At 37.9% G+C, this 27,829-nt stretch overlaps 2 protein-coding genes across 2 annotated transcripts; one reads left to right on the top strand and one right to left on the bottom strand.

Annotated features, from left to right (window-relative positions):
- Nucleotides 1-4,842: 4,842 nt before the first annotated feature.
- Nucleotides 4,843-5,768, top strand: LOC143369393 (uncharacterized). The gene has a single exon (XM_076813268.1). The coding sequence runs from the start codon at nucleotides 4,921-4,923 to the stop codon at nucleotides 5,620-5,622; it is 702 nt and encodes a 233-aa protein (XP_076669383.1). The 5' UTR covers nucleotides 4,843-4,920; the 3' UTR covers nucleotides 5,623-5,768.
- Nucleotides 5,769-7,499: 1,731 nt separating this feature from the next.
- Nucleotides 7,500-11,665, bottom strand: LOC143369053 (ornithine decarboxylase 1-like). The gene is made up of 7 exons (XM_076812467.1): nucleotides 11,388-11,665; nucleotides 11,231-11,307; nucleotides 10,974-11,146; nucleotides 10,590-10,890; nucleotides 10,270-10,509; nucleotides 9,783-9,991; nucleotides 7,500-9,695 (listed from the first exon to the last, which is right to left on the bottom strand). The coding sequence occupies exons 1-7, from the start codon at nucleotides 11,569-11,571 to the stop codon at nucleotides 9,671-9,673; spliced, it is 1,209 nt and encodes a 402-aa protein (XP_076668582.1). The 5' UTR covers nucleotides 11,572-11,665; the 3' UTR covers nucleotides 7,500-9,670.
- Nucleotides 11,666-27,829: the final 16,164 nt, after the last annotated feature.

Genomic DNA, 27,829 nt, shown 5'->3' with positions numbered 1-27,829 from the left:
GGACTTTTAAACGATTTTATTCAGCTTCGATCTTCTGCTTGTTTGTATATATGTATGTTTGTTTGTTTTCATGTTTGCTTCAAATCTAGAAACTCAATTTTAACCCACTTCCAACTATCCAATAGACTTGAAACTTTGCAGGCGTACGTAGTTTAGACGACAATAAAAAATTATGAAAAATAACCCCAAGTGGTTTAAAAAATTACCCAGTCATCAATAAATATAACCTATAACCACAAATCCAAATGATTTGAAATCAGCCTATAACCACAAATAAAACTTAGACATTAAAAAGTAAGTAATACAAAAATATATAAAAACAAATTTAAGTTAAACGATTTTATTCAAACTACACTAAATTTTTTAGTTTTTACTGAATGTTAAATAAAATCGTTTAACTTAAATATTACTTTTATGTATTTTATTTATCTAAGATTGTTCCTATATTGTGATTTTTCAGCCTGGTTAGATCATAAAAGAAAATAATTTTATTATCTATATGTTTTTTTATAGTTTATAAAGTGAATAGCGTTATTCCAAATTACCTGCACCTTAACGAAATCGATACTTCCTGTTATATTTTATTTAGATCAAAGTTTCAGTTACTTTTTGTTTTTTATTATTACTGAGACTTTAAAATATAAAAGTTTAATAGTTTTCCTATGATATTATGCAGTTTTATTTGTTCCCATCCTCTGCTGTAATTTTTTATTCGTCTTAAACAAACTGGTATTCCAAATACACTGCACTTCCTGTACTTTATTATTAGTCAAAACTAGGGTTGCCAATTTTTTCAGAAAGTATCGATTTTTCAGACTGATTCGAATCAGAAGATGAAAAATCGATTCAGGAAAAAATCCCCTTGCAATAAATCGATCTCCAAGAAATCGATTCAACATTTAGGTATCTTAAATTCATTGAAGGCTAAGTAAGTAGTGCACGTTTTCTCGCCCTAGGTAAAACAAAGGAAACGCGCATGTGCATAAACTCGCTCGCTCCACATACAACATGTGGTCTTCCTCTCATGAAGTATAACATTGCCTGTTTCCAACAATTTGCAATGCAACGAAATCAAAATATTGTATAATATAAAAAATAACAGCCGGTAAATATAGCAGTATAATGTATAATCACGAAGTGGAAAGCAGCCAGTAGATTACTTTTGAATTCAGTTGAAATATGCGAAAAAATTATACCTATAAATAATAAAGAATCGGAACACGATTTCTGCTTCTCAAGGGTCGATTCCATATCATCGATGTATACTGAAAAATCGATCCAAAAAATCGAAAATTACGGTGCAAATGATCGATCTCAGATCGGCAACCCTAGTAAAAACTGGAAGGTACATACGTTTAGATTACCATTTCACTTCATTCATATTTTAAGCGGTTGATAGTGGATCTCGTCTTAAATAGTGTGAGTCATGTCTACATTACTCAGAGTTTCAAACTGGACATGTTCCGTAAAAGACCATTCCTTCTATTATTATTCTGTGTATCCAGTATTCCTTATGACACTTTGTTTTACTTGAAATACGATTTGTAATGCTTTAAAACTTATTCTAATTAATTTTCATGTAGAAGGAATCATACATCCAAGCTCGTAAATACATGTCCATAGATACAGTAGACTTATTGTGTCGTCGAAATTGGCAAGTTATTCTTCATATATCGTGTTATATCATCGTATTTCGTAATTTAATGTATAGTAATCGAGCCATTCAATAAAACTAACATTATTTCGTTTCAAATTCAAATTGCATAATGCACATTTGTGCCGCTGATTATGAAACTGGTGTAAGTCATGCATTTTTTGTTTCGAGATATTTAGACTGTTGCGTTTTGGTGTATAAAAAAATATTTTTCCATTATTGAACAAACTATTTCACAGCATATATGCTCTTCTAATGTCAAACATATTTATTATTGTAAAATTGTATGACTAACTTGTACGAAAATGAGTATTTTAAACCTTTGAATGTCTCCCAAATACCAAAAGTGCTGAAACGTAGGTTTTCAATTTTCACAATTTAATAAATTCAAATATTTTGTCCAACAAAAGGAATTTTTATTTTTCAATACTTTGCCACTGCCAATTTCACAATTTTTCGTAATGTATGTTTTACCACTACTTCTTTCAATTCTTCTCATGTTTTCAGCACAATTAAGTACAGTGACTCGCATTAATATTCGGACACTTTTTAAAATCGCATAACTTTTTTAGAATTGGTCCAAACGACTTGAGTTTTTTTGAGAAGCTAGAAGGATTAGTTTGCTAAATGACGCGTTTCGTCGTTTTGAAAAAAAATGTATTTGGTTGGAATAGCGAAAAGAATAGTAAAGATCGATTTTTAAACTTTTTTTTTGTGAGCTTGTAATGAAAATTCAGAAAAACCCGTTTGTAGATTGCAGTAAGTTGTATACGTGCCTAAAATTTTATCAGAATCGGTTAACGTTGCTCCAAGCTACAAACGTCTAAAGATCGCAGAATAAAGTCGAGAATCGGGAAAATTCCCGAAATCGCGAAAATTCCCGAAATCAGCGATTTTCGACCTTATTTTGCGATCTTTAAACGTTTGTAGCTCGGAGCGACGTTAGCCGATTTTGATGAAAGTTTAGGCACGTATACAACTTACTGCAATCTACAAATGTTTTTTTTTAAATTTTCATTACAAGCTCACAAAAAAAAAGTTTAAAAATCGACCTTTACTATTTTTTTCGCTATTCCGACCAAATACATTTTTTTTCAAAACGACCAAATACGTCATTTAGCAAACTAATCGTTCTAGCTTCTCAAACAAAACTCAAGTCATTTGGACCAATTCTAAAAAAGTTATGCGATTTTAAAAAGTGTCCGGATATTAATGCGAGTCACTGTAGATTTCTCGCTTTCCTTCTGTTTCCTTTTCTTGCTCCCATCTAAGGTTAATACATAACACAAAAATATGTAACTGAAGGCTCGGATGCAATAAGGAGCTAGCGCTCGAAAATGGGAAAAATAATTGTTTAAACGCTAAGAAAGATTGGAAAACTAAATGTTGTTAAACTGAATTTTAAAAAATATAGCGTTGTAAAGCTCGTCGCGACACACATTTTTTGTATTTAGATTACTATTCAAGCTAAAAATTATAAACCAAAAATTTTCATCGTCCATAATCATTATTTCTTTAAACATAAATTGCGATAACTTGAGTAAATATTAACGGATCGTTATGAAACTTAAAACATAACTTCAGAAAACTCTAGCGAAGCCGTAAAATGTATGCACAAAACCCTTATGTTAACAAATGTAATAATATTTAATTAAAAAGTATCGGGGTAATTTTGAGGTGCATATAACTTGCAATGACAAAGTTTTTTCTAAAATACAAGGAAGATTTTCACCAATTTTCACACTGATTCATAAATAATTGTAACAGTCAACGCGAGTGAACGCATTATACGCGAAAAACTTTGTCGCTGCAAATTACATGTACCTCAAAATTGTTTTGATATTTTTTAACGGCGACCGTTGAAAAGCATTGGTTATGTCCAGTATTACTTTTTAATTAAATATTGTTACATTTCTTAACATAAGGGTTTTGTGCATACATTTTACGGCTTCGCTAGAGTTTTCTAAATTTATTTTTTAAATTCATAACGATCCGTTAATATTTACTCAAATTATCGCAATTTATGTTTAAAGAAATAATGATTTTGGACGATGACAAATTTGTTGTTTATAATTTTTAGCTCGAATAGTAATGTTGAAAAAATGTGTGTATCGTGACGAGCTTTACAACAATATATTTTTTAAAATTCAGTTTAACAACATTTAATTTTCCAATCTTTCTTAGCGTTTGGACAATTATTCTTCCCATTTTCGAGCGCTAGTCCCCTCATTGCATCCGAGCCTTCAATTATTTCCTTCCTCACAAATTACTTACCGAGAACAAATGATTAACGCCACTATCGAAATGAACATGAAAATGTCGCAGCTCATTATGAAAGCGAAACTATCATGTAATTGCTTACTTGATGGCTATTTTACAACAATTATTTCATAATATTGAAATATATATCAATGTAACATAAGATAAGAGAAATCTCAATTTTTGGGGGTTTTTTGAATTACACTATTTTCATAACCACCGGCACATTTCTGCATAAACTTTTGTTTTTGAAGAAGAAACATCGGTTTCAACGTAACGGCGTAGTTTCCAAGGAATCGCCTCACAAATGAGCTACATTTCCCATTTGCAAACGAGTAATTTTTCGAATAAATCAATGTTTGAAGTGTCGTTCATATTGCTACTCCACTATAATTTCATTTTAATATTCGAACGAATATCACGTCGTCCATTCCTGTTGCGTCCTCTCGATCTTTGTATTTCCCACCGCGTAGAACTCTTCAAATTCCCGCCAATATACGTTACCTGTCGCGGATTCTCGAATATCAATTAATAGCTCTAACATTAGGGCATCCGATTCTAGAAAATAAGCCATGCCTATTTAAACATTTTCCTACTTTTTAACAAATTTTCCGCGTCGGTCTACCCTGTCCCAGAGAACGAGCATGCGTCTCCGTGAGATCGTCAGGATGAAATGGTTGAAACTGAGGCAGAAGGTGGGATACGACGATAGTGTGAGATACTGCCGACAATAATTAATCATTTAGGCACATGATCAATGCTAATAAAAGGACGAATCTTGGTTTAAATCGGTAGGATGCACCAGGGAGTCTCGGATTCTCGGCAACGTGAAATCAGAAACAGAGTTGGGGGTTTCCTCCGTGGTCCGTGCTGTCGCAGCAAGTATGAGAGTCTAAGCACCGAGCGTTGTTTAATTCTCATATATCGAAGCGGAATCGTTGAACGGATTGTTATAAAATTTATCTGATATTCTCTTTTTTTATACGATTGTCGTATAATTTTTAAGAATGGAGGATAAGAGTAGCTCTGGGAACGCAAGAACGGCGGAAAATCAGTTGGCGAATGCGACTCCATCAAAGAGAGCCGCCAAACCAAAGGCGGCAAAGACCCAACGGCCAAAGTCTTCGCATCCACCAACTTCGGAGATGGTGAACTCTGCCATCAAAGAGCTGAAGGATCGCAAGGGATCGTCGTTGCAGGCTATCAAGAAGTATATAGCATCTACGTACAAGGTGAACGGTGAAAAGCTGGCTCCATTTATCAGGAGATATTTGAAAACCGCCGTGATTTCCGGTGCAGTTATGCAGACGAAAGGAAAGGGCGCATCCGGCTCGTTCAAGCTCTCTGGTGCCCCCTCGAAGGGTCCAGAGACCAAGAGGAAGTCCAGACGAGCGGTGAGGAAGACCACGACGGAAAAAAAGCCAGCTGAGAAGAAAGAGATGACCCCGAAAAAGGCCGCAGTGTCGAAAAAACAGGCTGATGTTAAGAAACCAGCCGTGATGCAACACAAGAAGTTACTTTCGCCGAAGAAAGCGAAGACCGTTGCTGCAAAGAAAGCGGAAGCAGCCGCAAAACAGAAGGCAGTAGCACAGACAAAAAATCTGTCGAAGACAAAGAAGGCTACGAAGGCGCCAGCAGCTAAGACAAAAATACCAAAACCGAAGACCGCCAAATCACCCAAAGCTGCAAAGGCTTCGGCGAAGAAATAATCATTTGACGATTAGAATAACATTGGCCCTTTTCAGGGCCACAAATTTTTTAAAACGAAACAACTATCTGAGTTTTCACAAACAGTCCTCAATATGATCATCCTTCCACTTTCTTTAATAAAGAACAACAATTAAAATCGATTGAACATCGCGATTACAATTTTTTTGCTGTTTGACATGAAGTCGCTTAAGGGGGTAGAAACGTCACGTCACCTGGCCGATTCGGCAGGTCGGTATTACAGCATTTTTTTCTGCACAGAAATGGTAATACCGATAGATCGACGATTATCCGGTGAACGCGAGAGGGAGCTGTTTGCTATTTCTGTATTCTATTCTGAATAAGGAAAGAAATTCTCAGCTGTTCCGTTATACTTATAAAAATTTAAACGGAAAGTCGGCTGGTACTGTAAACGTAGAAAATTCATTGTACATTTTAATTACTTGAAATGTGCTCATTCTACAATATTCTACGTTAGCAGTAAGGAATTCTAAGTGAAAAGGGAAAATAGATGAGGGAATGTCCCCAGAAAATGAAATTTGTTAGGTTAGACATTTTTTTTATTAGCAAAGCACCGAAACAGAACATGAAATACACTTATTACACGTCCTCTGCAGAAAGCAGTTATCAACAAACATTATATATACAAAATTGTATTGAATGTTGAATTGGGCTAGTGAAAATGCGCAGGCGTGATTATTATGTGGTCGGCTCCTCGAAGTGACAGAAAATATAACCTAAGTATATGGTATATGACAACAAATGTTTAGTGGCCATTTCGTTCTTTTACGAAACATTTGTGAACTTTTTATCATCCTTTAAAAATATTATTATTACGTCACAACAGTATCTTTAGGAAATCGGGTATAGCAATTAGGTTATATTTTCTGTCACTTCGAGGAGCCGACCACATAATAATCACGCGCATCCAGCCTGCGCATTTTCAGTAGCGGATTTCATGAACGGATTTTCTGTCATCGAAGTTACAGAAAATATAACCTATATGTTATACCCGATTTCCTACAGATACTGTTGGAGCGTAATAATAATGTTTTGAAAGGATGCTAAAAAGTTCACAAATGATTCGTAAAAGAACGAAATAGCCACTAAACATTTGTTGTCATATAGCATATATTTAGGTTATATTTTCTGTCACTTCGAGGAGCCGACCACATAATAATCACGCGCATCCAGTCTGCGCATTTTCACTAGCCCAATTCAACATTCAATACAATTTTGTATATATAATGTTTGTTGATAACTGCTTTCTGCAGAGGACGTGTAATAAGTGTATTTCATGTTCTGTTTCGGTGCTTTGCTAGTAAAAAAATGTCTAACCTAACAAATTTCATTTTCTGGGGACATTCCCTCATCTATTTTCCCTTTTCACTTAGAATTCCGTACTGCTAACGTAGAATATTGTAGCATAAGCACATTTCAAGTAATTAAAATGTACAATGAATTTTCTACGTTTACAGTACCAGCCTACTTTCCGTTTAAATTTTTATAAGTATAACGGAACAGCTGAGAATTTATTTCCTTATTCAGAATAGAATACAGAAATAGCAAACAACTCCCTCTTGCGTTCACCGGGTAATCGTCGATCTATCGGTATTACCATTTTTGTGCAGAAAAATGCTGTAATACCGACCTGCCGAATCGGCCAGGTCACGTGACGTGTCTACCCCCTTAAGCTTCTTTAATTGGCGGAGATTGAAAAACTCTATGTAGTTGAGGCACGGTGACAAACATCTCGCGATGCGCCTGTTTCAGGTAGGTGGGAGCGCTTGGTCGACTAGTGGTGCAATAAAAAAACTCAATATTCTGTTCACAATAAACTGTATTAACGCAGTTGTACTATATTATATTCGATAAAAGGGGATTATCGGGGTCCGGGTTAGGTCTGAACAATAAGGTGAATACATTTCTTGTTATCGCTGCTGTATTAAAAAATAACACGAGATTACGCGACGACGGCAATACGCTCCGTGGAGGGACACCAGAAGAAAAAGGGTAGTCCGCTCGCTGCGAATGACCCTGCCTGCGTCGTCTTCCTTTCAAATTGGAGACGGATCCCTTATCGTTTCGGAATGTACACGTGCTCCAATATCAAAACAAAAGCACGTGTGGCGTATTCCGTGCGAGAGAAGGTGGGCTTGAAGTCCGATTAGTCCTAAACTAACCAATCTACCCTGCATCCCTCCCAAACGATCATTCTCTTGAAGAGGTCCTCTTCATAACAGTATCTCCTCCCCAGGCCCACTTTCTCTCGCACGGCATACGTCAACGCGTGTTTTTGTTTTGAAATTCGAACGCGTGTACATTCCGAAACGACAAGAGATCCGTCTCCAATTTGAAAGGAAGACAACGCAGGCAGGGTCATTCGCAGTCAGCGGACTACCCTTTTTCTTCTGGTGTCTCTCCACGAGGAAGAGTTCCTTCGATAGCATCTTTGCGACTGTGGATTGGGCTAAGCTAAGCACAGCAGTTGGTGAAGAAACATGGCACTTTCGACCCCTCCGCAAGCGTCATTCGTGTGCGCTCAGCCTGCTCAACGTATACGCATTCGTGTAACGAAAGCCTGCCCTCTGTGTCAAGCTCTCACTCTAAATAAGTCACACGTATACAAGCACGCACACACCTTTCAGCATTTCAACACATTTCAGAGTAGTTCCGGAGTTGGACCCTGTTCATGAACAGAGGCCGCTAAATTCAGTCCTCGATTTATGGGTCGATAACACAGTTTGGGTGGTGACACGAACATTGGTAAGGTGATAGGTCTATCCTACACTTCGTCGATGCCTATACCTGGGGTGCCTTCTGTTTCGTGCATTGAGTACATAGACTGCAGGCAATGGTGATTGGTAGTTCATATGGTGAGTGAATAGACTGCATAACCTAATTCGTAGAATTCCCTAGAATCCTTCACCTTCTAGCGCTTGATGCGTGCAGCAACTACTATAAATCGAACGCAGGGCAGCCAATGCACATAATGTGCGCTTGCGTATTTATCCCTTTACGTGCCCTTCTGTATTTCAAATTCGAATACTCCAAATACGTAGGGTAAAGTAGCCGAATATGAGACTCATTTTTAAATACATCATAACTCTTGACTGCGAACACTTTTATTAAAATTCAATACACGTTTTAAAAGTAGAATATGTATTCACACATAGCTCTGTATTTGTTGTCATTGTAGTAAAATTATAGACTGACGTCAGTAGCGCTCGATATGTATTACTCGAATGATTCCAATGTAGCGCGCGGGTACGTATTTCAAAGCTTACGTAAAGAGACAAGTACGCATGCGCAACTAACTATGCAGGCTATGCACTCAATACACTAGGCGTCAAAACGACTTCCCTTCGGAAATTTGGCAACGTTGCATGTTACTAGGCATAACTCAGCGGTTCTAGTGTCATGCAACGTTGCCAAATTTCCGCTTTAGCATCGCGCGGTATTCCTGACAACGCGAACGAGAGTGGGAGAACCCCGAGCTTACGCGTACGCGACCTTGGACAGCGCTACTTTAAATAATTCATTTTAAATAAAATCGTGGGGCACCTTGTGCAACCAGAAGTTGAAGTATCGGTTGGCAAGTGGAACATCATCAACTACAGTTTATCGATTTTAGGTCACATTACAATCTGTATCCCGCAATTAAAATATTTTGTTCCAATAATGCGAAGTAAAACTTTCTAACAACGAATTCATTTCGACGTTTGCTTCTGTATTAAAGTGATTTATATCCTGTTATGAAATATCGTGTCCCACGGTTTTATTTAAAGTGAATCCCCTCCCTCTCCCCTGCCCAACTTCTCTCCGTACCTCCATGCCCTTCCTCCCACCCACGCCCTCAGCTTTTTCCTCTTCGTCTCCTCCCTCACCATATATCCCGGTGTCCTCCAGTCCATCTCCAGCGTCCGCCTTATATATCTTTCCTGGATCTTTTCTTCTCTCTCCTTCCACCCCCATACCCCACCACCCTCCACTGGTATCATGGTAGTATTACAACAAATTAATACGATACCCGCGGTTTCTGTTCTAAATTCATATGTGTGCAACAATAGTTTTCCTGAAAATCAATTAATAGTTAAATATATGTTACGATAAATTCGTTTTATATCTATGTCATGTAAATAATTCAAAGAACAATACGGACCATTGACTTTTCCTCACAAATGGATACACTGTGGGTGCTTTGTAACCATTAAATGGAAAAGTGAAAGACACACTGTACGCTCCCATATCCTTCCATATTAGCCAATCGCCAACCTGCAATTCTGGTAGCAACACATCTTTCAATACACAGTCCATGGGGCACAATGTTGGGCCCCAAAGATAAGAAAGGAATTTCCCGTTGTTTCTTGGCTGAAGTACAAATAAACATTCCATGTAGAAAACATTACTGTTTACAATACTCTATACTTCCAGTCATTTAAGAAGGAACCCGTTTCGCGCATGTAGAATGAGCTCATTGGCTCCAAAAAAGCGTTGGTGGGGGTACAGCCAATAGTGGCTTCTCCCGGCACCAATGAGCGTCAACCTGCGCAGAATCGGTCTAAACTCGTCGGTCGGCAGGTTCTTTCTTAAACGACAGGGAGTATAGTCGAATGATAATATCTTGGAATATGCAATAATACCGATACCTCGTGCAAGGGGATTGGAATTCTCGACTTCAAGTTGAACAATTCACATATAAAAGAACTGTACACGCCACAGTTCATGTAGTACATTTGTATCATTTTCTCTCCCATGGGAACAACTTTCTTTGTATGCAAGTACGATGCCAAAGTAATTGCCGATGACACATAATACTGTCCTGGCTCGCTAATAATTGTTATGCTAGGGTCTATATCCTGAATGGCATCGTTAATGACACTGGCAAGCTAACAATAAAAACGGAATTGTGAAATTTGATAACGAATAAGGTGATAAAGATATGTAGGTACAGGATAATCAGGCTCACTTTGTCAATTCGGCAGTCGGTGCCACCAGAAAATCCACCCCCAATGTCGATCAACTGAACATCTTTGCAGTCAATTGTTCTAGCTATGTTAATTAATCGTTTGCACATTGAAATACCTCTACTGTAAGCATTTAATTCACCGCACAGGCTGCCTACGTGAAAGCTGAATCCATGCAAAGTTAGATTAAGACTTTTCGCAAGATGTATCAACCGAACGGCTTCTTCTTTCGGATCACAGCCAAATTTTGATCCAAGAGGTACCAGCGACGAGATGGCATCACACCGGATGCGAAGTACTAATCTGTTAATCATTAGAAAGGTGAAAGATTATTCGAAACATAGTTCGTCAATGGGCAATGATTGTTAATTCGTTGCTTCACCCACTTCGCTTCTGGGAAAAGTTCACTAATTTTTACAAGTTCACTCTCACTGTCGGCAGTCATCTTCTGGACGTTCATTTTCCGAGCATACTTTATATGGGAAGGTAGTTTCGCTGGATGCGCAAAGATAATTCTTTCCGCGGTTACTCCATATTTCATCACCTGTCTTATTTCACTCTGTTTCGAATGTATGAAAGAATAAATGCCATGAAATTAAAGAAACTCATCACTCTTATTTAAAGACGCCAGGAGTAGACATACTTCGGAAGCACAATCGAAACCAGCATTCATAGCAGCCAAGACCTTAATGACTGTTGGATCTGGATTACACTTGATAGCTGTAATTATAATAACATCCAATGAATGACCGAATTATAAAACAAGAATTAAAGTAAAATATATATTAATTCAATTTTACCATAATGTGGCACAACGTTTGGCAATTTTTTAATCCAATCCTGATGCTTCTGTACCATGTTAGCGACGTCTAGGATGCAGAACGGTTCTTCATCGTTCTTCGTGTCGATTATAGTCTTTATTATGTCAATATCTTTTGCCGTGTCCTCGCACAGTTCTACGTTGTCAAAGTTTAAACGGGACATCCTTGCAAAAAGTTCTTCGAAAAATAAGTAGGAATCTCTTTAAGAATTTCAAAGTAATCTGAAATGAATATAGGAAATCCCCTCGTTATAAATATAATCATGGTTTATTTTACATTTATTTGCTTATATGGCACTTTGAACTTAATAATCAATATGGCTCCATTTTTTTAGCAATAAGAAATTTCTTGTGTATCGATATTTTTCTTTTATTAATATAACGTGGAGTCTGCGACAGAATTAAATTAAACCATAATATAGTTCGAATCGAAGTGGACAACCAGCAAATATTCTTTACTAACGGCTTCCATTGTTTTACAAATCAACAGAGGTGTACATACAATGTTGTCCCGTTATAAGGACGAGTCTTCCGTTGCGTTAAGAGAACATTTCTATCCCCATTACTTTCGTTGTAGCCGCCGCAGCGAGTGCGAGAGACTGGGGATAGGCAGAGATGGGAAAAATGTAATCTAATTACAAATTACAAATTATGATTAAAATATAATTGTGTAATTGATTACACATTATTATCTGTAATCGTTAATCTGTAATCGGTAACCACAATTTTGTCAAGTACCTAAATTAACGATTACAGAAAATAATATGTAATCAATTACATAATTACATTTTAATCGTAATTTGGAATTTGTATTTAGATTACATTTTTGCCCAACTCTGAGGATAGGTGAGAGGGTACGCGATAGTGACAAACCATCGTTCGATAATCGATATACAGTATTTCTTCACTGAAAGCTCGCGGCTTGGGACTGGCGTGTGAATTTACCTTAAGGGGTATTTGTGGGTTTGAGTCTTCAAACAATCTTTTTTTTTAATGTATAAATCGACGGTATAACATCTTAAGAATGTTCATTAAAAATTTCATAAAGAAATTCGAAATATTTTCCCAGTTATAAACTTGAGAAGCAAAACATTTCACGCGATCTACGTTAGGTATTCAGGGCGAATACAATGCTTTAAACGCGATTTTCTCGAAATACCATTTCTCAAATTGGCAGGCACGAATAAAAGAAAACTAGATGACTTTTGTCGAATTTTTTTTGCGTTATCTTTCTATAACTTCAATCTAGTGGACCCCAACATATACGTAATACTTATCGATTGTTTTGTTTTCAATTGAAGAACACCGATGTTAAAAATAGGTGAAAATCGGATCTTTTTATTCAAACACGCGCCACTTTGGGTTTCTCTATTTTTTAATGTTTCTTTTCGGGGGAATCTCTAGTGGAAATTATAGTGTAAGTGTAAGTATAGTGTAGATTAATAAAATGTAAAAAGTTTAATCAAAATATATAGTATTGTTATTTAGAAAATATTCCGGATATTCTTGGCCCCAGTGGCCGATCGACACGAGGTTTGAGGGGAGGGGTAGAAAGGAGGTGTGGACCCTAAATCTAAAATTGTAGCTTCGTGTATTTATTTTCGAATCAATAATAAAAAATTATTGTTAATTCTTTTTACAAATTATTTTTTTGAACTGCATACAGTGTATGCATACACGGAGTTCTAACGGGGGTCCAGCCCACCCCCCGCCAATCTGTTCTATAGACAGCTAGACGCATTCGCCTTACCTCCGCGTGCCCCTTCAGGCACCTAAAAGGTACTCGTATTTAGCTGAAATTCAAAGTCAATTTTCACGAAAACATATCGCGATCTAAAGAAATGGTTATTCTATAGTTTCGTCTTATTTTTCCCTGTAGAATCACCCCCTACAGCAGGGTTGACTAACTGGTGGCTCGCGAGCCACCGGGGGCTCCTCCGCATTGCTGGTACGCTGAACGGCCCCCCTCCATACCTACCAGACTCTGACGATCGAAGTGGATTTCTCCTTCTTTCCTTCTCTTTTCGACTGCGATCGTCAGAATCTGGTAGGTATGGATTGGCGCGCATTTTTGTACCTTTTTTTTAGAAAAGGTACTTTTGTGGAGATTAAAGATACGGAATCGTGTATCGATTCGGCATATCGGCTCGGCATTGGTTCGCTATAGGTGTGGTATCGATTCGTCATTTGCTATATTGGTTCGGTAGATCGGCGCGGGGAGGGAACATTTCTGCTGTAGGTCAAGCCTGAAAAATTTTCGGAGGTGGGTCATGTCTGAAGGTCATCCCCTCCCTCAGTTAGTTTTGAAAAATTTCTGTCGGTGACGCAGGTCTGAAACGTTCCCTACGGCGACTGTTGACTTAACAGCTGACAATGAGATGAAATATTTCTACAAGATTTTAATATTGCAATAGGAAGTAATCAATTCAAAAACTGCACGAGAATGTAGTCAGAATATTTTTGAAGCGAAACTTCCTTACTCACAGTAGAGTGAATTGGCCTCATGCCGCTGAACGTGTACATATAGATATATATATATATATATATACATATAGATATGTTTATGATCCGTCATTGTGTGCGTTAGCGATCTGAAGCGGTGGGTCAAAATTGACTCAGGTACAGTATACGCAGGGTTAATGGAGATTTGAAAAATATATGTTTAAATTTTTGTATGCAATAATAATAATTTTGTTCAAAGTTATAATGGGAGCATTAAGAGGGGTGTAAAAAATTTTTGATGCTGCCAAACATGATTCTCGCTGTCGTAGTCATCGGAAACAAAACACGTACAATTTTTCTTAATCTATATGAGTGTGGTTATCGTATGAACTAGAATGAAGTAATTTTTTGAGTTTTTAAATTTTGTAAGTTTTCATTTGAAATACACCATTTTTATGCTTTTCAATATTTTTCATTCATTTTAGTCATACGATAACCACACTCATATAGATTAAGAAAGATTTTGCGTTTTTTGTTTCAGATGATTACAGCCAAAATTATGTTCGCCAGCAGCAAACTTTTTTTTCAAACTCCTCTTACTACTACCATTATAACTTTGAACCAAATTACTATTATTGCATACAAAAATTTGAACACATTTTTTAAATTTCAATTAATAAAAGTACAAAGTTTGGAATTATAATACTCAATACTTTTCTTTCAAAAATTCCCCAAAATGTGCCTTATTTTCGGAGCGTCAAACTCTGGAGACTCCTGTGGGAACCTGTGTATTACACGCTGAAACGCTCCCCTCCCACTACTCCAGCTACTCCCCACTCCGTTGGCGGACTCGCTTGTCCTTGAACGAGCTCTGATCTAGACGATGCACCTTAGCAGTCCCATCTCGAGATGGTCAACTACGAAATCCCCCTTTCCCCTCTTCGCTTTCGAGGCACGATCTCCTCCCTCGTACATAAACAAGTCCCTCGTCCAAAAAACCCTCTTAACTCGAGACCACGTCTCACCCCTCTTCGCGATAAATCAAATACAAGCCACTCTCAAACCTCTCCAATCAAAAACCCCCAAATCCATCCAGTGGGTTGAGTACCCCTTTTCGAAGCCCCAAAAAGACGCCCCAATTATGCTATTGCGACGCATATTTCGCGCATGAATCATCAAGACACGTTAATTACGTAACACATATTTGAAACATGAGTCATAGCACATACCGCACATTCCCCGCATACCTGACATTCCTTCACACCATATAATAAATACCAGGGCCACATGGACCGCGCACAGCTAGTTCGGTAAAACCCGCTACGCGAGTCACTTCGACGCGTTCCTTGAAATCTCAGTAATTAGTATTATATAAATTCAGTGCTATTTAGTGAAAAAGGACTATCACGCCAACGACATCGACTGTAAGCTATCATTATTACTTATTTTACGAGTGTAAATATCGCCTCCATTTATATTCATTTATATTATTTTTCATTGCTAACGCTTCTTGCTTTATATTATTTTCTATTACATATGCTTATCGCTTTATATTACTGTCATTGTTAACGCTTACCGCGTTATATTATATTATTGCTCACGCCCATTGCATTTATGTTAAACTTGTTTATTGCTAATTTTCACGCACCTCATGTATATATATATATATATATATATATACATGCGTGAGAAAATTTAGCACTATATAATATTAGCATTATATATTATTATTATTATTATTATTATTATATATATTACTATATTACTATTGATTACCGTTTATATACACGTTTATGTGCTAATGCTTAACGTCCCACGCATTATTATAATACTTCTACCGCTATCGCATTAATAGTGCATGGCTTAACCTTATGCGTTTAAATAATTGACGCTTTTGTTTTAAACAACGTTTCGAATTATTGAATCGATCCTTCGGACACTCCAAATCATAACATACCGTCGCAACTGTTGGCCTCGCTTCGCGAACGCCGGGAGTTCTTATAGTGTTTACAAGGCTTTCTTTCGCTTAAGGGGGGAGCCTGGTGTAACTAAATGAAAATCGAGGCATTTTTCGGGAATTTTTTTTAAAGAAAGTATTTGATAGATCTTTCTGAAACTTTCAGGATATTGTATTAACAGGTTAAGGTATATAACAAAAAAAAAAAATTATTAAAAAAGAGCGGCAAATAACAAAGTTATGCCCAGTCCGTTGGCGACGCAATTATTGCACTGCGGGCAACGTAGCGTCTTTTGGTTTCATCTGAAACCAAAAATCGAACAATTTTCTTTTAGTTTATGAGTGTACGCACAGAATGAAGAAATTTGAAACTTAAAAGATGCAAAATGAACAAATGGCGGCCTCTTGAATAAAAAGTTCACTGTTTCCAACGAAATTTTGCCTTAAATGTCTAAAAAAAAGTTATTTATTTAAACAATATCATTATACTAATAACTTAGTACTATGAAGAAAATGTTCACAAATATCCGTGCACAAGGCCAAGTTGATTGGTTGAATATTTTTTTAGTTACATTGCCCGCAAAGTATAAAACTGTCGTTTCGAGAAAAACACATTTCAAGTTTTGTGGTAGCCTGGCGCTCCGTAGCAAAATCGGCTATATCCGCTTTAATTTTTCGAATTTCGTTTTGCGGCTTTGGGAACATATTTTCGTGATGTTCAACTATTGATTTATGCAAAAAAAAAAAATCGATTTCTTCGACTCCCTACACTAGACTCCCCCCCCTTAAATGTGTAAAAAAAGTTATTTATTTAAACAATATCATTATACCAATAACTTAGCTCTGTGAAGAAAATGTTCACAAATATCCGTGCACAAGGCCAAGTTGATTGGTTGAATATTTTTTTAGTTACATTGCCCGCAAAGTATAAAACTGTCGTTTCGAGAAAAACACATTTCAAGTTTTGTGGTAGCCTGGCGCTCCGTAGCAAAATCGGCTATATCCGCTTTAATTTTTCGAATTTCGTTTTGCGGCTTTGGGAACATATTTTCGTGATGTTCAACTATTGATTTATGCAAAAAAAAAAAATCGATTTCTTCGACTCCCTACACTAGACTCCCCCCCCTTAAATGTGTAAAAAAAGTTATTTATTTAAACAATATCATTATACCAATAACTTAGCTCTGTGAAGAAAATGTTCACAAATATCCGTGCACAAGGCCAAGTTGATTGGTTGAATATTTTTTTAGTTACATTGCCCGCAAAGTATAAAACTGTCGTTTCGAGAAAAACACATTTCAAGTTTTGTGGTAGCCTGGCGCTCCGTAGCAAAATCGGCTATATCCGCTTTAATTTTTCGAATTTCGTTTTGCGGCTTTGGGAACATATTTGTCGTGATGTTCAACTATTGATTTATGCAAAAAAAAAAAATCGATTTCTTCGATCCGCTACACCAGGCTCCCCCCTTAAGTCCCGCATGCCCATATAACTACGCCTATTGTAAAGAAATATAACACGCGTCTTTTTATTTCAATGCAGCAGTAAATTCAAACCATCAGTCGTCTAACGGGTGTCACTCCGGTGCGCGATTACTGCTTAACCTTCCCTGGTTGCCTTGTGCTACGAAGCTGGTCTTTGTGCCTCAACTTCCGTCTCCCCTTGTGTAACGAAGCTGGTCTTTGTACCTCAACTTCCACCTCCCCTTGTGCTACGAAGCTGGTCTTCGTGGCCAAAACTCCATCTCCCCTTGTGCTACGAAGCTGGCCTTCGTGCCTAACCTTTCCTATACTACCCCATATCGTCACAGTCCCAAAGTCCACCACCCCGGACGTGACACGGTGATTCTTATAGTAGCTTACAATATCTTTTCCAAATATCTAAAAAAGTTATTTAAAAAAGTATACCAGAACTGCCATACTTGACGCTATAATTGAAAGTTTAATTCATTATGTAAAGGTAAGTAATTTATTAATCATGGTATCGTCCGAAAACGTCTATACAGTGAATCCACACGCCTCGAGCACCGTGCGAACTCGGGCCGATCTGTCGGTTCGGGTGGTTTGCCTTTAATTCCATAAGATGTTTTGACGATAAGAACCAACCCATCGTATCACCCGAACGCGTGCTCATTTTGATAAGACGACAACTAGTGGATCGACCCGAGCAGCTCGGCGAACAATCGGTTCGCACTGGACTCGACGCGTGCCAATACAATGTATAGACGTGTTAAATAAATATTTTTCTATTTATAACGATTAATAAATCACTTAGATTTACTTAGTGAATTAAACTCTCATTTATGGCTTGACCCACTTCTGATATAATGTTTGAAATAACTTGTTTATTAGATATTTTGAGAAGATACATTGTAAGCTCCTATAAGAATCACCGGTTACAGGAAATCTAAAAATAATTGTCAATCTTTCTTCAGGTGTAATGGGTTTTCTGAAGGCAGTGTCTTGCTCTGCAACTTTATGCTCAATATAATTTAATTTAACAAAAAAATCTTCTCACGATATTCTTATTCACTTTCTAAGGGGACCCTCCCATCAAAACACTCGAAAAATAAGTGGTTTTTATGATTTTTTTTACAAGAAGAGGTCCTCACATATCGTAAAAAATGTTTTTGGCTCTTATTAATACACTCATTAGGATGCAAAAAATGTTGTTTCATGTTTTCGGTCTTGATGCATTTCCTAATAGGTGACGCTTATTGTTATAGTGCAGCACTGCCAAAAAAAGACGCCTAACAGTAACAACGATTTCCGAAGAACTAATCAACCGATTCAAAAAATCCGTGAAGCATTTGATTCGTAATTGAACTCGCTATCGCATCATCCGCTAACATAATTTTTTGAAATACGAGTTTTTTTATCTGCATATTTATGCGTAAAATTACCCGTTTTTCGACTATTTCGTTGAAATGTGCAGTAATCATCGTAGTTGCGATGCTTTTTAACGCAACAGAGGATAATGCGCTAGCCCTTGATATCAAGAGACACGGTAGTGTGTCGCGCCAAGTATACGCGCGCGCGCAGACGAACAAAAAAAAAACAGTCGTAAATTTATTAATGTGCTATATTTAGCGTTACAAAACTAATAATATACCAAAATTGCGCCAATTATAACGACGACTATTTGTACAAACAATCAGATTTAAATTGAATAAAAGATTCATCATTGGAAGAAACAAAGAAGATAATAATATTAAGCAGATGTATCTTTATAGAAATAAATATTTAAATACCAATAAATATTTTATTCAAAACACTTGGCGCTGCGCTGAGAATTGGTGTTGCTAAACTGAATAAATATGTATAAATTGCATTAATATTTTTCTTTCTTCCTTGTCTCAGTGGTGTTTTGTCTTATTTTATTATTTATACCAAGACAATTAACATTTTTTTGGTGTCGCAGCGCCAAGTATTTCGAATAAAATATTTATTGGTATTTAAATATTTATTTCTGTAAAAATATATCTGCTTAATATTATTATCTTCTTTGTTGCTTCTAATGATGAATCTTTTATTCAATTTAAATCCGATTGTTTGTACAAATAGTCGTTGTTATAATTGGCGCAATTTTTGTATATCATTAGTTTTGTAAAGCTAAATATAGCACATTAATAAATTTACGATTGTTTTTTTTGTTCGTCTGCGCGCGCGCATACTTGGCGCACTTTTTGTACCTTTTTTTGAAAAAGGTAATTTTGTGGGGATATATTTTAGACAAAAATTTTTTATTTTTGTTTTTAAACAATCCTGTGAGTAAATTTCATAATTACCGTTTATGCACCTCTTTTTGGCACCGTTGCACTAAGCCCGATCTAGAAAATGCATCAAGACCATAAACATGAAATATACATTTTTTTTTGTACCCTAATGAGTGTATTAATAATAGCCAAATCATTTTTTAGGATATGTTACAATCTCTTCTTGTAAAAAAGTCCGCTTAAATTGATTACTTCCTATTTCAACATTCAAATCTCGTATAAAATTTCATTATACCTGTTACTTTATATTTTCTGTATGCATTAACGTTTCTACTTTTTATTATTTTTTGGAGCAATGTATAAATCATCCTACAACAGGTACCTACAGCGCAATACAACTAGTACTAGCTGCTGCAATATTTTTATTCGTGTTCGGAATATTTTTGTTCTCGTTCGGATCGGTGCCCATGGGGACTGTTGTGGACGATCTGCATGAGCCTCGAACGAGCCTCGAACACCCCCGATTTCATCTTTATAAATGCAAAAATACGAATGTATCGTTTGAAACGTTTTATTCCTCGAGAAAGCTATAATGCGTCGTGGTCAGATATAGGGGAGAGTTGCCAATATCGCACTGGTCACCTAAATCGTACCTCATCAATTTCTCAGTAATTAATGAATATAAATGACACCTGATGATAAAAATATCAAGTAAATGCGAAATGAGGGATAGAAACAAAACCTTTGCAGCTTACACCCTATTTTGTGCGTGCTATAAACATTTAAAAACATAAGGTACGATTGATGTAACTTTTTACTAGTTTATCTTAGCTGATAATAATCAAACAATGCAGTTTTATCCTGTATTTTTTGTATTTTTCTGAAAGCGGGTTTAATGTAGAATATTTTACATTCATTTTATGTACATATTACATTTATTAGAAAGTTTAAATCGATATTTAGAAATAAATTGATCCTCTTTCCTAAATCGTACCACTGCCATCGTACTAAGGATTTGAGAAGAGGTTATGTCATATAGGTTATGTACAAATATCATTTACATAGGTTATTGCGACCTGTATGTGATCTACATATATACACATGTATATGTAACTATATAATAATCATTACTTTATATTGAATATTTTCTTTTTTATTTGTTATTTACGCTATTTTTACAAGAGGTACGATTTTGGAAACCGAGGGGTACGATTTAGGAGACCGGTTGCCTAAATCGTACCTTTTACAGCATGTCACAAAAAGATTAATAACCCTGATAGCCAGATCTGGGCAGCAGAATCTGACGTCAGAACTGCAGCAGTCTGTGTCCGCATTTGGCTGCGTTCTGATGTGCAGAGCCTAAGGTGCAGTGCCTGATGTCAGATGGACAGCAGATCGACAGCAGATTTCGCCGTCTGCTAGGCACAGCAACAGCGCCATCTGTAGGCAATTGCTTGGTAATTCTGGATCTCAGATGGCGCTGTTGCTGTGCCTAGCAGACGGCGAAATCTGCTGTCGATCTGCTGGCGATCTGCTGTCCATCTGACATCAGGCACTGCACCTCAGGCTCTGCACATCAGAACGCAGCCAAATGCGGACACAGACTACTGCAGTTCTGACGTCAGATTCTGCTGCCCAGATCTGGCTATCAGGGAACAAATTAATTTGGTCTGAACTATAGGTTAAGCATATAATAGTAGGTGCTTAAAAAATCAAGCTACAATATCCAGTAGTCACTTGCGTTCAAATCAGTACCAAATATGAAATATAACGTAAAATATCTTAAGTGGTACGATATAGACATCTCTCCCCTATGTAGGGGAAACGTGAGATAGTTGTTCAGCGGGGATACATGATCACATCAGTCTTTTAATTTGTATATTGGCAAATTGTGCCTGCTGTCACGCTATCGTGGTAATGTTTGGATTATCGCAACACTTCACGTTGTGTAAGTTTAATTTTTCACCTTTTACAAATCGAGTGCATTGAAGGATACTTGATCAGTGTGTGAGGTGGGATACTTGAGCAGGTGAAAATGCCCCAAAAAGAACCATAGAACGGCTAATGAAACAGAAAAATACGGCAAAGAAAGTAAGAAGGAAAATCTTTTCTTCATCATCATCTGAATCAGATGATATCTAAATGAAATGTCTTTTAATAATGCAATTATGTTGTTTTATGTCATCAATTTTTTCAGTAATTCTGTTAAGTTAGTTATAGTTTACTTTCTTTTTATGATATTCCCTTTATTTCATGTTATTGACGAAGATAATAAATATTTTTTAGAAAGTTAATGTGTTATTTACTGTTAAAGTTCACTGATCAAGTCTCCTAAACCTTTTGATCAAGTCTCCCTTTCAGTGGGGGATACTTGTGCATTACGTCACTGCCAGAAAATGTTGAAATTCAGTCATTAAAATTAGTTTTCAGCTCTCAAATTTGTACAAGTATATTGAGAGCACTTTAAACATCACAAATTACATAATTAAATAAAAACAAAGCAAACCATTATCATTTTAATAAATGAACAAAACTATGATCAACTATCCCACTTTTCCCCTACATACATGTCTATTCACGAATGCCCCTCGCTAACGTAGTCGTCTTAAGGGGTTATACCTAGTCAGGCGGCCGAAAAGAGGCGAATGTTTGTGAATTTTTTTGAAAAAGCGGAAACCCACATCCAAGAAGCCTTTTTAAAAATTTAGTTTTGCGGTGAGCACTACCAGATTATCTAAAATCAAAAAACAGAAAAGATTTCGTTAGTATATTAATGTATCTCGCGTGATTTTTGCACGAAAAAATCAGGCATTCAACTTTAAATAGCTGCCATTTTGTTTTAAATTAATATTTCGGAAAATTCTCTCCGTCAATCGGAAGATACATTAATATACTAACGAAATCTTTTTTGTTTTTAGATAATCTGGTTCCGAATGGCAGTGCTCACCGCAAAATCAAATTTTTAAAAAGGCTTCTTGGATGTGGGTTGTTACTTTATTATAAACGTAAATATTTTTATACGAAAAAATTACCAAATGTTCTTTAAATGTTGTTCTTTTAAGTGCAAAGTGTTCTGTAAGAATATATGCTTCCACTTTTTCAAAAAAAATTCACATACATTCACCTTTTTTCGGCCGCCTGATTAGGTATAACCCCTTAAGGTGGAATCAGACGGCGCATGAATCGGCGAGCTTGCTCGGCTCGCCCAGGTTCGGCGATTCGGCTTGGCGAGTACGACTCGGCGAGCACGACTCGGCGAGCACGACTCGGCGATCCGTGACGGATCAGACGGCGCGTGAATCGGCGAGCTTGCTCGGATCACCCAGGCTCGCCCAGGTTCGGCAAGTCGGCGAGTCATGAGCGATCTCACGGCGCGTGAATCGGCGATTCGCGCGCAAAGATCTACGATTCACGCGCCGTCTGATTCCATCTTTAAGCATCCATTGCTTAGGCCCTGAAGCAGTACCCAAGAAGGCCTCGTTTATGACACCTCCAAGTACCAATTTTGCTTTGTTTTTTCCAAGACCCACCTCAACGACAGCTAAATGATTGCTTGGGAACAAGTTCGAGGAACCATCGAAATCCCATATGTATTCCTTAAGGTACGTCTATATGTACACGACGCGACCCTTTCGAAGCTTCATACAAAATATTGCCGCGAAATCACGCCAAACCCGTGCTCAGGATGCCAATCCCAGAGCGTAAAAACACGCCGGCGCCAGTCACAGTGTTAATGATAAAGATTCGTAGCGGCCGTGTCCAAAGTAATTGTGTAATGCGTTTTCTAGTGCAAAATTTAAATTCACACAAGAGGTGACTAATTCCTTCATGGACTAACAGCTACAATCATCATATTCTCACCTATACAGGGTCATTATCTAATCTTGCAATCCGCGCTGGCGCGAACAGGAAAGGCGGCAACAGCGCCTCACGGACGCATTCCACCACAACCATGCACGGCCCGGCGTTTGGAGAGCTGCTTGCTGGACAGCAGTGATGCTCGAACTTCGAAAATTTTAGGATGGTGTCTTTCAAATTAATATCGCAAAAAGCTATGCAAAATTTCCCGGCCCAGGTAAGTGAACCGCACGCTCCGCTTTTATGATTGGTTTACCACTCGCATCCCAGACTACTGTAATGAAGTTTGAAAACAGTGTCGACTGGCCTCGCACCCGTCTCAATTTAAAAAAATTTAGCTACGACAGGGTTGACTGCGGCGCTATACCCTTGTGCGAAGAGATTTTTCGCCACCTGCGTGTAAAAGGTACAATAATGGCGCATCGTTCCAAAAAATGACATTAACGGAAGACGGAATAGGCATGGCGTTGAGTAGATAAAAGTTTAAAACATTCAGACACAAAAATTATAGAAAAAAAATTCAAACACCGCTACAATCAAAGACACGTCCTATTAGTTGCCCGTTACGTCCGATCTATGCATGCACTGCATTAAGGATAAAATTATAAAAAAGAAAACTCGAACAATAGATTCTGAGGTTTGCAGAACTAACACATAATTGAATAAAAATTTAATTTCTCAATTTATGAAAGCAATGATACAGAAACTACTAGCCAAATAGTTTATCAACATCATGAATTTTAAAAAGAGCATTAAATACAGTATCAAATAAACGGCTTACAAAAGCTTTTCACAACAATTATGGTTAAAAAATTGATAAATGCAAGTTAAGTAAACGTAAAATATTTTAAATTCCCTATTATTAAGAGGGAATAATTGTTCCTCATTTTTCGGCGCAAATTGCATTCCGATATCTTTTATAGTTCAAAAGTTATACGAAAAAGGCCCCAAATTCTTCAACCCGTGGACCGCTGTTGACTACCACTGTCGGCACCGCGCGTTTTGAAATATGCACATTTCATGAAAATACAGGGTGTCCCACTAAGGAGTGGACAGCGCGATATCTCTTAAAGTATTGTCGATAAAAATATAAAAAAATAGGGAATTGCATGGTTCGAGGGGGCCCATTTATTAGCGCGAACGAATTTTGTTTTCGATTATTATTTTAAAAGATACGATGGTCAAGTTCGGTTTTTCAAATGGAACTATTTTTTTTGAAGACCTGAGTTGATAGTGCGTTCCAAGACAAATTCAATAAGCTTTAATGTATACACTTTATTTCCACTGGTTTTTAAGATATTGCGCTTGCAAATTTACTGATTTTCACTGCAAGAAACCCCTCTGGAATGGCAAAAACCGGGGGCGGTCTTACTGGCGTCACGGGTGGCACTGCCTGTTGAAATGGATACTTACCTGCCAAAGGTCTACGCCAGAAGTGGCAGGCCCAAAGGCTGGACAATTCTTTTCCGTCAGAAATGCTACTTAGGTAGGTACATCTGCGGTATCGAGAAGCGCATCGTTACTTTTATTTCGCACTTGCTTCTACGCTCGGATGGCCGGTTCTTTTGGGAGGGATGCAAGTTGGATTGGTTCTGATACAATCTGCTCCCTATGGTTGAAATTTAGTCTAGCAACTTTCACTCCTCCTAACCTAACGTATTTCCGATATTTCCTAACGTATTGGAGACATAAATTTTAACGATATTTCCTAACGTATTGGAGATATAAAAGAAATTGTTTATATGAAATTGCATGGTTCGATGGGGCAAATTTATTAGGCCAGGCGATTTTTTTCTTACATTATTATTTTAAAAGATACGATGGTCAAGTCCTGTTTTTTAAATCTGCGGAAATTAACCACCCGCGTAATAGTTGTCAGTCAAATCAGTTTTGACCATTTCTTAAATCGCGTTCCTTTCTTACTGGAGATGCGTGGAACGTGTTACGAGCCAGGGCTGCGGCAACGCGAGAGGCCGGCGAGAAGGATATTTCCCAAGGAATACGGTTTATAAGTTTGTTAGTTAGAGTGCGGACGAACCTGATGCGAAATCAGGGAACCGCTAGGATTATCGGAAGCGAAGACGAACCTGATGCGAAATCAGGGAGCCTCTAGGGATGGAGTCACACGCGGACGAACCTGATACGAAATCAAGGAGCCGCTGGAGGGTGATTTTCGGGTGTAGTGTGGTGTAATGTGTACTTATCGCTAGGTGTTACGGGCTGTTGAGTTCAATGGTCGCTGGGCACCACGTAGCCCATCTCCAGCCATTTGGCACCGATGTCCACTGGGGGTTGTCCGGGTAGCCGGTCAAGGAGCAGCGTTGCGGTGATGCCATCTGTCGTTGGCTGGATGTCCGTGAGGCAATCCTTTCTCCTTGCCATGGCTAATTCCGCGATGTGCGTCATCCTCTGGAGCGGTCGGCAAGATCGAGGCTTCACGTTCCTCAGCCGGATCCTTGGTGCATGTCATTCCATATAGATCGGTGATTTCGGCGCGAAGCCACCCTTTGCCGACGAATTTTACGGCCACGAGTAGTCCCGGTCTGACGCTGCCCAATGTTGGCTAACCTAAGTGTTGTCTGGAGGTCATGTGGGCATTCAGTTCCTGATACATGACGGTCGTTGCCTCTGCGCACGCCTCCAAGGTGACCCAGAAGGTGATGATGTCCTCCACATTCGTGACGAAACAGCGCACAGTCTTCCCGAATTCACGCGCTGAGATGGTCCTCATGTCTGCGTTTTTTCGTGACGATCTGTTCTCCAGGTGTCCAATTACGAATGTTGTCGTCAGTTATTTCCCGGAGCACCAACCAGTCTGGGATACGTTGATGGGGTTTATATTCCGTTGCCTGGACTCCAACTGTCTTGCTGCTGGTTTTTCGAGTTGAAGAACTTCGGCCCTTCCTGACGTTTCCTCCAGTGCTGCTGTGATATGGTCTTGGTGTTAATGTAGTACCCACTCGAGAAGGAGTTTCCCAAGATCCGTGATGTCCTGTTTGTACGGCTATGGTTCTTGTTCCCTCGTCTAGCGTGGTCTGTGTAGCGATGCTCTTGGACATGTAGAAGCAGGAGTTGTGCTGAGTTAAGGGGTCTGATGCCCTGCTTTTATAGGGAAAAAACCCTTATCGCGCCCCCACTCTGAAACGTGTCCCAGAGGAGGGATTCTTGTGGGAGTGGTTTCATCCCTTTAGAAAACTGTGGCGCACGGACTGTGGGTTTCGGATGTGCTTGGTATATTTATTGTTATTTCTTGGTTTCCTTTGGGAGACTCTGTTTTATTGTTGAGTTGACGAGGTTTGCATTTCATGACCAATATCGTGTTTACTATGATCAGAATTACTATTATGCCCCCAATGATAGAAAAGGTTGAGACCTGTACCTGCCGAATGGATGATTGGTAGGTGGCAAAATTCCTGGCTCGTTGTTCTATTTCCGTAAGTGATAATGCTGTTGGAAGATCCTCCCATTTTGTGGGTTTCTGCTCGTTCATTTTCAATACTTCGAAATGATGTTCGGTGACTTCTGGTATAATTACTGATAAATTGTAAGATTTAGAGGGATAATATTCAATGTTTTGCGAGGTATCGATGGTTTCCAATGATTTTAGTTGTACCGAGTCTATTGTTGCTTGGCAACCGGGTTGTAATTTAAGGATTCCAATGGTAGCGATATTTTGCGCTATAGGTTTCTTTCCTTTGCAATAAATTTGTGCCTTTTTATTTTCGGGCATGAAGTAAAGCCATGTAGCTGGTTAATTTAAAGTCTGCCAGTACGGTTTTACTTGTGCGGTCAATTTAATGGTACAGGTGTTCCAATTTATCGAAGTGGAGTTTAATAACAGAGTAGATTCACAAGTTGGTTGTCGATCTGCTTGGTATACTAGTAGGGTAGTTGGGCCCAAAAATTTATTGTGGTGAAACCGGCAAGTCTTCAAGTATTCTTCCGTTGGGGAAAAATATTGTTGCTCGTCTGATGAGACTGCAATGTACTGGGTTTGCGGCTGGATATACGAAATTACCCTTTTTGTTCCAAGGTTATGTGTCGATGGACATGGGTATATTTTATATAAGCTGTACGTTTTTTGCTCTAAAAGAGGTATGGTGAGTTCGAAAAATATCCTTCCTCTGGTGAAAATTACGTTTAAATTTGTTATTTTTTCAATTTGTTCCATGGGTAATTCTTCGGGTGTTAAGGGAAATTCATAAGCAAGTGTTTCCTTAATTTTTTGAGCTGATCTCAATAATTGTTCTGGCGATAAAATAGCAGGGTGTAAAATGCCTTGTTTTTCTAGCAATATTACATCTATTAGCAACAGTAGGTTGGTGCTATAATCGTCTAACCCTCTTTCTATTTCAATTACAGAGTCCCTGATGGATGCTTCGAAACGTAATCTGCTAATGTCTGACTGTGTCTCTTGTAATGCTTCGGAGTGTATGACCATCGTTTTCGTCAG

Source organism: Andrena cerasifolii, chromosome 5 (assembly GCF_050908995.1).
Source record: "Andrena cerasifolii isolate SP2316 chromosome 5, iyAndCera1_principal, whole genome shotgun sequence".
NCBI classification, from domain to species: Eukaryota; Metazoa; Arthropoda; class Insecta; order Hymenoptera; family Andrenidae; genus Andrena; species Andrena cerasifolii.
The sequence above is the reverse complement of the archived record's forward strand: the minus strand, read 5'-3'. Positions and strand labels throughout refer to the sequence as shown.

Bases quoted from the DNA above. Each gene is read 5' to 3' on its own strand.
- LOC143369393 (XM_076813268.1), top strand. From the start codon at position 4,921: ATGGAGGATAAGAGTAGCTCTGGGAACGCAAGAACGGCGGAAAATCAG.
- LOC143369053 (XM_076812467.1), bottom strand. From the start codon at position 11,571: ATGTCCCGTTTAAACTTTGACAACGTAGAACTGTGCGAGGACACGGCA. The intron at 11,308-11,387 runs GTAAAATTGAAT...TTATAATTACAG, and splicing joins AAACGTTGTGCCACATTATG to CTATCAAGTGTAATCCAGAT. The intron at 11,147-11,230 runs GTATGTCTACTC...CATTCGAAACAG, and splicing joins GTTTCGATTGTGCTTCCGAA to AGTGAAATAAGACAGGTGAT.